Genomic DNA, 12,374 nt, shown 5'->3' on the forward strand with positions numbered 1-12,374 from the left:
TTTTTTTTGTGTTTTTAACCTAAATATATATATTTTTGCACGAATTATTTTATTAATTTTTTAATGTTCGGTGTAGTTTTATGTTAAAACAACTCTGTTTTTCTTTATCCATAGAGTCCAATTGGTATGTATTCTTCAACTAAATTTATAATAAAGTATAGGAATTTTCCATTGAAAAGCTCAAAGCTTCTCCATTTCTATAGTCATTTCTTTTATACTGTTTTTACACTTTCACTGGAGTTAGGACAGGACCCAAAGCTTCTTTCCAAGTATTTAGATATACTTACAAAGATTTTATACTGTACCTCTTTGCCTACAAGTCTGTTGAACAGTTCAGAAGTTGGATGTGTTCTCAAACATTCTCTGGCTGTGGCTTCTTTAAGTATATTTTCAGTGAGTCCCGTCATTTCTTGTGTAACTAACTTGTTTACTTGTATAACATGCAATGATTGAAAATAACTAAACCATGACATAGTGACCAGTAAATGGGGGTATTTACCAAGTAATTTGTTCTTTTTTTATAGAGATGCTCATTGTATATTTGTACAAGTGTAATTTTAATAAAACGTTTTTCTTATTTGATTTTTCTTAAATTAAATTTTTTCAAAACGAGATACGAAAAAAAATTTAAGAGACAAAAAAGTTGTATTTTTAGTTGCTTAATGCAGAAAAAATATAAATGTTTTAAAAAGTCAGTGGCGCACATTTTTTTGGCCAAAGAGTTGGTTAAGGTACCCCACAGGACACCACTGGACTGAACAATTTAAATTAAGTTAGGGCTAAAATAGCACCTTTCTACTATAAATAACGCTGCCAAATTTCAACAAAATCAATTAAAAGATTATTCAGATTTTTACAAAAAAATCATTTTTGAAAAACAGTTTGACACCCTGTATCTTGAAAATGAAGCTTTACTGGACCTATGTTTATATAAGCTTTTCAGCTTGGAATTATTTAAAAAATTACCCCTTGAAATTTGGCCACGTACCTAAAAAACACCCTGTATAGTCCTCGTTCATAACACAGGTACACATTCTTGTATAAAAAATTAATTTCTTTGAGCTATTTACCGACACGAAACATAAATGAAAATATCAACGCAAAAAACTCAAATTCTAGGGCTTAAATCGACAAATTCTTTTGTCACAGTCTTAATTGCTTACTGTTGGTAAATAGCTCAAAGAAATAGATTTTTTGTGTATTTATAGTGATTGCAATATAAAGTCGATACTGTCAGCACTCAATTGGAAATTTTGCAAAAAAAGATCGAAACTTATAAAAAAAAAACCGGTGTTTTAGCAGTTTTACATACAAATCGCAGAATAACCACAATCATACATAGGTGTGTCAAATATATCTGTTAAAAATAAATTTTCTGGGATTTGTCTATAAAGCTGCTAAAGGCACTGCTTTTGAAAAAATGTCCGTCATTCTTTGCATTACTTTTCAAAGGATGCCGGCAATGTCGACTTTACACTATAATTGCCATACTATATCCCGTAGCGTGATGGTTATACCCGACTAGTAAACCACCAAAAATGCCTGTTTTACAGACGTTAAAGGCGATGTCGTAATAGGCAGACTTTTTTACATTGGGGTAAATGCAAATCCAAACAAACGTTCGAATTTCCGGCGCTATATGCGACTTGTCGCTATAACCAACGTCATTATTCGCGACTTTCACTGTATATCTTAAATCTGATACTAAAAAGTTGAGATTATGTTTAAAACATATACATATACAACTGTTCTTTGAGTTTGGTTGTATATCATTAGTTCAAACTCTATCTGAAGTTAAACTTAAGCTTGTGACAGGTAATCAGTGGGACATATTACAAATCTGCAGCTTAACCTTCAGGTTAAGATTAAACTTTACCTATATAATTTGAAGTTAGTAAACTTCAAGGGGAACTTAAATTCTAAACTCAACTCTCCAGTTAACCTCTACTTCCTCAATATCAGTACCTGGTGGCAAGCAAGCGATTATTTTCTGTTCTTGCATACGCCGGTATGTCTCTTGAAAGTTGAATTGATGTTATTCTCAATATTATTATTTTTAATATCACGGGTCATACAAAAATGTGTATCTTATTTAGTATATCTATTTAGCCTTCAACATCTGATTCAGTGTGTGGTCAATGGCTCTATTTTAAAAGAAATTTGAGAAGGAACTATTGATGCACAGTTGCTGTCACACACATCCATGCTATTAAGTTTCGTTTCCATTGAAGAAAAATTCTTTCTGAGAAATTCCTAGAAGTTTTTAAATATTTCTGAGTTTCTTGTTATTTTGAGAATAACTAGCGGACGTTTCTGATTGTCAATAGTCAGTCGTTTTCATTTGGGTTGGTATATGCAGAAGACAACTTGGCAACACAATGGGGGCACAAGTAGGTTTCGGCATCCACTGTGTCCATATTGGCAAATCAATTTCGATTTCTGTCTTCTAATGACCATTGGAGACTCATTAGGAACTATTACTTGTCCGACTTAAAGAAAAATATTTATTTGAAATGAGTTAATAATTAGTGGGCGATGAGACTGCAACTTTAAGACAATGGCATTAGCGATCATGGTTTATGACATTTTTAAATGTGTTTTGAACAGGTAGTTTTATGTCTATCTACTCGAGTAGGATCCATTTATATCCGCGATAAGGTTTTTGCTTGTATGCAGAGGCACGGAGAAATACCATAAGGAACTCTTATCATGTAATTCTGAGGGCAATATCGTCAGCAGTTTTTTTTTTTTGTACATTAAGTGTAACACATTCACGTATTTTACCGTCGAATTCACGAAATAATCTGTTATCATTGGTAAACAACTAATCTTATGTAGCTTAAGTTTTAGGACTTGGTGGTTCCTGTGTTTTTAACTTCACTATGGAACTTTTGTCCAGCAGTCCAGTGTTCGGTAACCTTTCATGCTGGACCTAGGTTAACATTGACCTTCTTACTTCATCAGATACATTTGCGCGATAGCTCTGGCAGTGAGCGATACTCATTGGTAAAGTACGCTAAATATCATTTACACACATTTTGTGAAAGTCATCATACGTAGTCTATTTTGAAATGCCGCGTTTTATTCACTACAGTGCTCGCAATCTTGCAAGTAATATGACGGAAAACGTTATTTTATGTTGTTTTTCATGTGATTAGTGCCTTTGATTTGGGCGAATTTCTTAAGGTGTTATTGGGATGGTTTTTTCACAGGCAGATGGCTTACCGTAAGTTTGAATACGAGTTGGTTTCGCGTACGTGAAGTTTTGTTTAGAGCAGCAAACTTTATTGATAATCAGAATAATTATAATTAGTTATGGTATTTTTTTTATTGAGCTGGAGGTCAATGGGTGATGTGGAAATTCCTTTGATTTAGTTCCTATGATCGCCTTGTAGTGCAACGGTTTAAATAGAAAATAGTATACTTAGACGCAACATCAGTGGTATATAATAGAGCCGAACTATTTTGTGAGCACGTAAGAAGTCAATGATCAGATCTCCCAGCTGTTGGACAGTTTTAGCCAACACAAACATTTCTCAAATGAAAAAAAAAGTATTTTCTTTGGTGCTTATTTTTCATACATTATTATTTATAAGAATTTTCTCATGTCTATTTATCATACTGGCCACTTATTAAACCTCGACGTCACAGTATTATTAAGGTGATAACGACCATGACTAGACACCATACAATCTCGCATAAATTTACATTGTGATACTTATTTTCTTAAGACTCGATGAACCTCACGAAAAACAATATTTAAACAAGCAAAAATCAACTTTTGAGTCACATGGCTATACGTTGTAGTGGTTAGTTTCGTGATAAGTCCCAAAGGCTTAATTTTGATCTCCTATCGGCAAACATTACTTAGTGTCAATAAGAAAAATGCGTCGATAAATATCATTTGCAAATCCGAAGATGAAGTAAAGTAAAACGTTCTCTTTTGGAATCCAAAAAGGAAATGCCTAATTTTCCTTTTAGGTTGCCAGTTATGGAAGGGGATGAAGACTCTGCAGGGTTGGGCAGCCATGCGAGGTCTTCGTCCAGTTGTCCAAGGAATGCTTGCAGTCCAAGCAGTAGTTCCAGCGGCGATCCTGTGGATATGTCTTTTATGATGATTGATTATCTTAAGGATGCTATGAAGGTATTTTTTTATTTTTTCTTGCAGCTTTTGTAGTGTTAAGGGGAAAGAATCATCAGTGATCCCAATTTGTGAGAAATTCGTTGTTTAGTCATTTACAGGTTTTAAAACAATAACTGTAATTTTCCAAATATTTCAACAATTTTTCAGTAGTTATTGAGATAAAGAGGCAATTTATATGAGCGATCCGGTGATTTTTTCCGTTATTTTTATATTAAATTTAAACATTTGCAGATCTATTTCATTGCATTATCTTTGTAAACTGTTATCAGACCACATCTGACTTAAATATTGAGTAGTTTCGTGGTTAACGTTACGTTTTATACGTTATGTATTGTATATATTATTTAAAATGATGACTTGCGTTTAGGTATATCTCCGGTAAATAAATTGCACGTTTATGGTCGTATTTATCGATTTTTTTGCCTTCACACTTGGTGGAGTATGTATAATTAAACCATGGGCAACTATTGTAGATCACTTAGTTACGTGTACCTATGCAGAAATGCGCATTTAGTATGTTTTGTAAAAGTTTCTCATTAGTATTCTTTTTTGTAGCGCTCCTCGCCTTGGGAGTTTTCTTGAATTATTTCGATTTTCAACGAAATGTTTTGCTCAAATTTCGCTGTCAGGGGGAAAACCAGAATATTTCTAAATACTCTCTTTAGGCAATTAAACGATTGTTGGGTTTCCAAGAAGTTAAAGTAACAGCGATAGCAGGAAACGTTATCAGTTTGATATGGCTTATATTGACAAATAAACTTTACGGTTAGGGGCACCTATTTCTATTTTACAGGTTTTTAAATATGTTTTAAATCAGATATCCATTATTTGTATTGCTCTCGTTTTGTATTGAAAATTGATTTGATCTGCATTTTTACAAAAATAAGACGATTCAATTAAATCAAAAATTATTCTCCATTACTGGAAATAAAGTTAAAGTTTGTCTCAATTTGCATTCATACAGGGTATCAAAACGGATTTATTTGTGCAGTTTATTCAGTCTGCGCTATTCTCTTATAATTCATATTTGAAGTGTATATTGTGCTAGAGGTTTTCCTCAAAGTTTACATTCATTATGATAATACAGCGAAATATCGTTGAATTTTGTCATCTCTGTTCTCTTACGAAATGTTCGTGCTACCTAGATGTGGTGCACCCGAACTTTTATCTGATTGGTATTTGGAAAGTTTAAGTTGGAATCTATTAAAATATCTTATGCCACCCTGTATAAAGACGCGATGTCTAGCATTGGTATGTAGCAGTTTAATCATAAATAAGTACCATGATTTGCATAAAATTATTCTATCGAATATCTCGGGAATTATATATCTTTTGGAGAGTCAGTTGAACGTTTTATATAACTTATTATCCTCATCTGCAAACAAGACGACCTTAAACTTGAAATTCTGCTTTACTTTGTCAAGAGTCAGCATCAGCTATTCCTTGAAAATCAAATTAATTAGGTAGGTTTATTGTATTATCAGAAATCCTCAGATTCAGGTACTCAGTTCTTTTCAGTGGTTTACGCTTTTTCAACCACTAGTTTTTCGGAAACTTGGGTGGCTTAACGTGCTTTCCATCCAACTTTCTCAAACGTATCCACAACTTATCGTTACACCGTTTCAGGAATGCTAAAACGATCCATGACTTGTATTTCTCGAATGTATTGTTGCTAGCCATATTACTTGCTTTCATAAAATTATTATGTTGTGTGACCTGACCTAACATATATTGTCTATTTAGCTATTTGTGATAATGCAATAATCTTCCGTTATTGTAATGTATTACTCCAGTTTATTACTTGTGTCTATTTCTTGTTTTATGTAATTGGATGACTTGTTAAAATCATTTTGAGTGCAGAATGGCCTTTTTGTTTGTTTTTGAACTAAAATAAAACATTTACTTATCTCACAGCATCTCTCAGCATCATCGTAGCATATACAGGGTGTTTTTTAAGTACGTAGCCAAATTTCAAGGGATGATTCTTTGAGTAATTCTGAGACGAAAAGTTTATGTAAACATAGGTTTGCTAATACTTTGTTTTCAAGATACAGGGTTAAAATTTACACAGGTCAAACTTTTCTTAAAAAATCGTTTTTTCGTAAAAATCTTAATAATCCTTTAGCCGATTTTGTTGAAATTTGGCAACGTTATATAATATTATTAATAGATTTAATAATATTATTAATATATAATTAATAGATTAATCTAAAAAATATAAAAGTCAAATATTGAGTAACCCAATAAATAAATTGACCAGTTGAAATCAGTTGATTTATTAATTTCCCAATCAACTTAAAATAGTTCCACTTCGTAGGCAATGGACATGATGCGTAGCCACAGAATGCTGACTGATGTAACACTCGAGGTAGGCAGCGAATTGTTTCACGCACACAGGGTTGTCTTAGCAGCCGCAAGTCCGTATTTCAAGGTAAACATTTCCCCACCTTCCACTCCCATCCAGTAAAAAACCTTACAATTTCCTCTTGCAGGCTATGTTCACGGGAGGCTTGAAGGAATGCGAAATGTCCAGGGTTAAGTTACAAGGCATTTCACCTACTGCCATGCACAAACTTATTAGTTTCATGTATACTGGAAAGATTCGAGTTACTGAAAATACGGTTTGTCAACTTTTGCCGGCGGCTACAATGTTGCAGGTCTAGTTTCAGACTATTAGGGTTTTGGCGTCTTGCAAAGTTTAAGTTGCTTCAGGTACCCAATGTCATTCAAGCTTGCTGTGATTTTTTGGAACGTCAATTAGACCCCAGTAACGCCATTGGAATAGCGCATTTTGCCGAACAACACGGATGCATGGAACTCTCTAGGAAGGCCAATCAGTACATTGAAAGGCGGTTTATTCAAGTAAGTGCCAGCTGCGGCATGTTTCAAGTATAGCGTATGATACTTTATAGATTTGCCAAGAGGAAGAATTTCTGCAACTAAGTGCCCATCAGCTGATCCTTCTGATAAGAAAAGATGAATTGAATGTGCAGGACGAAAAAGAGGTATATAATGCGGTTCTCAAGTGGGTTAAGTACGACGAGGATAATAGATACAGGAAGATGGAAGACATTTTGGCAGCAGTGAGATGCCAGTTCTTACCACCAAAATTTTTAAATGATCAGATTCAGAAGTGCGACGTCATCAAGAAAACTCCCGCGTGTAAAGAATATTTAGCGAAAATTTTTAAGGTAGGATAGAGTCGCATGATAACAGAATAATGCTTGATTATTTCTTAAAACAGGATTTGACTTTACACGTTCGAACGGCAGTGAAAGAACGGACGCCAAATATTCCTCGGGTGATTTACGTGGCTGGAGGATACTACAAACAGTCTTTGGACATTTTAGAAGGGTTTAATATTGACGACAAAACGTGGATTAAACTTGATAGACTGATAGTACCTAGGTCAGGATTAGGATGTGCTTTTTTAAAGGTATGTTGCTTCTAGTACATTTTTATGTGGGACTTAAAATATCAGTAGTTTTTTAATAATTTCTGAGATCTTCACAGACAAATGATAATAAAACTTTCGAACGAAAATAAAATATAATGAAAACATTTTAGGGTCATTTTTATGCGGTGGGGGGTAGAAATAACAGCCCCGGTAATAGTTACGACTCGGATTGGGTGGATCGTTACAATCCGATTTTAGACGAGTGGATGCCGTGCCATCCGATGACTTGCCCTCGGAACCGAGTGGGCGTGGCGGTCATGGACGGTTTACTCTACGCTGTGGGTGGTGGCGAATGTACCAGATACCACAACACCGTAGAGTGGTAAGCAAGTTGTTCTATTTCATTTACATATATGATCTTGTATTGAAATGCAAGTTTAGTTGCTTATTTGCACAAGTTTAATTTCGCATTACAATTTATTTTATTTTTAGTTATGATCCAGAAATGGACAAATGGACTCTAGTCAAATCTATGCATTATTCCCGCTTGGCGGTCGGCGTTGCAGTAGTTAATAGAATACTGTATGCAATCGGTGGCTTTGATGGAACCATTCGTCATTGCTCCGCCGAGTGTTACCACCCGGAAAACGATGAGTGGACCATGATTCCGCCGATGAATACAGAACGAAGCGGTGCGGGTAAGACATAATTTCGTCAAACTTTCGGTTGTAGGTGATTACTAAGGGCTTTGCTTTTAGGAGTATGTGCTATGGATAAATTCATTTATGTGATAGGAGGCTACAATGGTACACAGTTGAATACCGTTGAGCGATATGACACTGACACCCAAAAGTGGGAGTTCTTGACTAGTATGAAGGTGGCGCGGAGCGCGCTCAGCGTCACGGTGCTGGATGGAAAAATTTACGCCATGGGTAAGATACAGTTTGTGCTCTTTTATTTGTTTTCTGACTGAGGGTATTCTTCCAACATATCAAATAAGGATAAATATAATCCAATTACTACGGCTATGTGCCAATTTAAGATCCGAAAACTCCTTTTATCAATCATTCGTTTTCATTTCGAAAACTGTCAGTTCATTTGTGAAAATTAGAAAAATCATGCTTATAACTATTGTGTCCTTTAGGTGGATACGACGGCCATCAGTTCTTGAAGGACGTTGAAATATACGATCCAGCAACGGATACTTGGTCGGAAGGCACGCCTCTTACATCAGGTAATAGCTTGTTTAGTTTTACAATTAACCTACAGAAGTATTTGTTGTTTTTGAAATGGCTAATGCGTAGGTATTATTGAAAAGGTAAAATAAAACTGCAATAGTCTATCACTATTTAAAATGAAGTTCAATTTTGTGTACTTACTGTAATCATTGGTATTTTAACAGTTAGTTAATTCGGATTTTAGGACGTTCAGGACACGCCAGCGCAGTGTGCTATAATTGCGGCACCCAAGATCGAGGTCTGGCAATGGATGCAGAACCCTCCTTAGCCGTGACTTCTTCACAACCTGCCTCTACCTCAACTTCCGCCTATCGGTAATAATTAGATAGCTGATGCCAAACTGACTACCGTTGAAATTGAACTGAATGTACGTTTTTACTAAGTGAAAAGAGCGAGACAACTGTAGGTTGTTTTTGGGGAAACCGAAGCCATCCTCATACATTATACTTCTAGTAAACAATCACTGCTCGACTTACAATGCTCGTAGTGGGGCGTGCTTAATACCGTAATTGTTGGCGCAATTAATAGGTTTGAGGTTCAATAAACGGCGATTTGTCAAATGATTTCGAACGATCGATTAACGTCTATTTTGAGGACTTCAAACGACGCACGTTTTGGGTAGTAGCGTTAGTGGGGCTGCTATTTCAACGGTTTGACTGATCGTATGGTTGGCCAGTACCAAGACTTACCGCAAAAATTGAAACGTATAGAAGGATAATTGAGGCAAATAGAAACATTTTGTTCATTCATAATACAGAGGGGTAATTGGTTTGTAGCTTTTTTGCGGTTTAATATAATGTGCACTTTTCCCAATATAATGTGCACTTTTCCCCCAGACAGTTAATATGTTTGTACTGCACCTTTTAAACATATTTATTTATAAATGTACGAGAAAGTGCTATTTTCGGTACTAAACACACAATTTACTATTTGAAATATATAGTGGGTAGTGAAAGAATAAAATCTTGCACAATTTCGATTAAAATTCATATATATACTGATCGAAAAAATGTTCTTCCATGTCAAATACGAACTTATTATTATAGAGCTATGGAGCAATTACATACCCTTAGGTTATTACGTATACCCCAAAACTAGGTACTTATGGACGGATTTTGTTTACTTTGTTAAAAAGGGTCACAAAATTAAAATATTTTGCTGTCTCGTTCACCATGACATGGCAGTTTTTAGCTACTGTAGGCCACAACTGACGACGGCGAGAACGCGATATGCAATGCTGCTAGCAACCAATATTTAACTTAACACATGAATTTAAACATCAAAACTATGCCAGTTGCATTATTGTTGACAGTTGATTTTGGTTATGCAGTCATATATCAACGAAACAATTAATTTCGCTGGTTGGAAATTGTTGCAAAAAGAAATCATTTGAATAATTATGATTTGAGTATGTGTACGTTGGGCTGTGATATAGGAATTAATGCGATTTTATGTAAAAAAGCATTTAATTTTTTACCCCATTTTCATGTTTTTGATTACGTTCGTAGTACTATCGTATTTGCTGCCCACTTATTAATTGGATCTCGTTATTCTAGGAAATTTGACTAATGACTAACATTTTTACTATATTATATTTCCGACATTATTTTCCGAAGAAAAATGAAGATTCGTTTAATTCGTAGGTAGGGTATTCCAATCTAAATATTTGTTTGTGTGTTGAATTTTTAATGCATGTGTTGTCGTTGACTCTCTCGACAAAACTAAATTTTGATTAAATTGCATCTTCAACAGAAATTATAATACATGAAAAAAATTGAAAGACATGCAGTGCCAAATCTTTGGAACAACTATGGTTATGAAGTGTTTTAAATTAATTCATTTTCAATAGAATTTTCAGGTGTCTATCTTTTCTAACAATTGAGTTTTGTTTGCACATATACATAGCGCATAAAGCTTCTTTAAAGAATTTGAACCAAATCGGTAAACTTTTAAAACTATAATCATATTTACTCAAATCTCGAGTGATATGAAACCTTTGGCACAATGTGCATGTTACAGTTTTATAAATGAAAAAAATCGCATTAACTTTTGATTTAAAATCTAAAGATGATATTAAGAACGCAACACGTCAAAGAAGTACAAATAAATATTTGGTTTCAATTGATTTATTTATTTAGTATTTAAGAAAAAATGCATTGTATTACATATCTACTAAAACCGACTCTCATAATCAAACTTTGTTGTTTTTTTAAATCTATTATTGTAGATGCGCCATACATCGGTCACGATCTATTAAAAAAATTGATTAAAAATCATTCCAAAGATCTATCGAATTGCATTTCCAAAGTTTTCTATTATTCCGAGACACACTGTAGCGTTTAAACAAAATACTTTATCGTTATGACGTATTTCGTGCCATTGCTCTGATTAGATTAAGTTAATTGAAAATTATCACGGTTTTACTAAGTGTCATCCCGTAGAAGACTCATTGTGTATCTGGTTTGTAAATGTTATTACCTTAAGGGCCAATAGATCAAAGTACTGTTAACTTTATGTGAAAGAGAGTTTCCGTCTATGTCTTTATTTCTATTGAAATGATCCTGCTAGTAAAGTTACTTGGACTTTGATTTTCTGTCATTACACAATTTTTGTTAGACTGTGTTGGGTACATTTGAATTTATTTTTTAGCCCTTTGTAGGCCTAGGGTAAATGTTTGTGTCGTAGCGGTCTGATTTAAGGAAACATAAGTTGTATATATTATTGTAAAAGGATTTTAGTACATATAGGAAAAGCTATTTTTTAATGAAACATGTACAGTATTTTATAAAATAAATCATTCCTCAACTTTAACCCAAATATCACTGACCCAACCAAAAGTGAGGTAAAATTTCCTTAGAACCATGGCAGGAGATGAAAATATCTAATCAAGCCGCAATCAGATTAGAAAACCAAGTTTACCTTAGGTACACTTCCTATTTGGGCAAATTCATACCGGAAAATTCCGTCTTTCTCTAAGTTATTCTTTCCCCCCCAAGTTTTCGGTCTATGATAACATACCGGATAAAATATGTATTGTATTTGTCTAGATCTCATACATGAGTTGGAAAAGTTAATTTTTTTACTGCCTTTAAACTGTGTGGTAAATAAAATATATTGCAACTAAGTCTATTTCAGCATGGGATCTGGACAAACGGGCGACTTTCAATATCTGCTTCTGTTTATTTCGTCCAAAATCATTCATACAAAAGCAATTTTAAAAGTTTCTTGTTGAATTCATTAAATAAGTAAGAATGGTTCAGTATTCGAAGGAGCAGCTGGTAATTCAACTCCTACATGATGTCAACGTTGAATCAATATCCATCTCAGTAATCCTACTCTTAAGGGTACGTGTGATATGGTGTCTATGTTAATACTGTTTTATTTAAAACGTTACTTTTTGATCATCTCCTATTTTTAGTACAAACGTTAAACAGTTTAACGAATAATTAGGTAATAGAAAGACAATATAAAACGGTAAAAGCTCAATTTCTCCCATAATCCCCAATTTATTGCGTGCCGCGCTGCCTGGTTAAAGTCGAGCATACCGCTTTGTGACGCCGCTGTGAGAATGTTTCGCGTGTTTATTGGAATTTTT

The 12,374-nt window shown here is 34.2% G+C and overlaps 1 protein-coding gene across 3 annotated transcripts; it reads left to right on the forward strand.

The window, feature by feature from the left end:
* Positions 1-44: 44 nt before the first annotated feature.
* Keap1 (kelch like ECH associated protein 1) lies at positions 45-11,590 on the forward strand. Of its 3 annotated transcripts, none has more exons than XM_066391839.1 (12): positions 45-124; positions 3,982-4,144; positions 6,462-6,575; positions 6,637-6,801; positions 6,857-7,006; positions 7,057-7,335; positions 7,389-7,580; positions 7,712-7,923; positions 8,034-8,239; positions 8,300-8,473; positions 8,686-8,775; positions 8,964-11,590. In XM_066391839.1, exons 1-12 carry the CDS (start codon positions 81-83, stop codon positions 9,095-9,097), a joined length of 1,923 nt encoding a protein of 640 aa, XP_066247936.1. In that variant the 5' UTR covers positions 45-80; the 3' UTR covers positions 9,098-11,590. The 3 variants fall into 3 exon arrangements, with proteins under 3 accessions (XP_066247936.1, XP_066247937.1, XP_066247938.1); XM_066391840.1 differs by lacking the exon at positions 45-124 and adding an exon at positions 2,968-3,226; XM_066391841.1 differs by lacking the exon at positions 45-124 and having other exon boundaries at positions 4,017-4,144; positions 6,449-6,575.
* Positions 11,591-12,374: the final 784 nt, after the last annotated feature.

The sequence above is a fragment of the Euwallacea similis genome, chromosome 7 (genome assembly GCF_039881205.1).
Source record: "Euwallacea similis isolate ESF13 chromosome 7, ESF131.1, whole genome shotgun sequence".
Lineage (NCBI taxonomy): Eukaryota > Metazoa > Arthropoda > Insecta > Coleoptera > Curculionidae > Euwallacea > Euwallacea similis.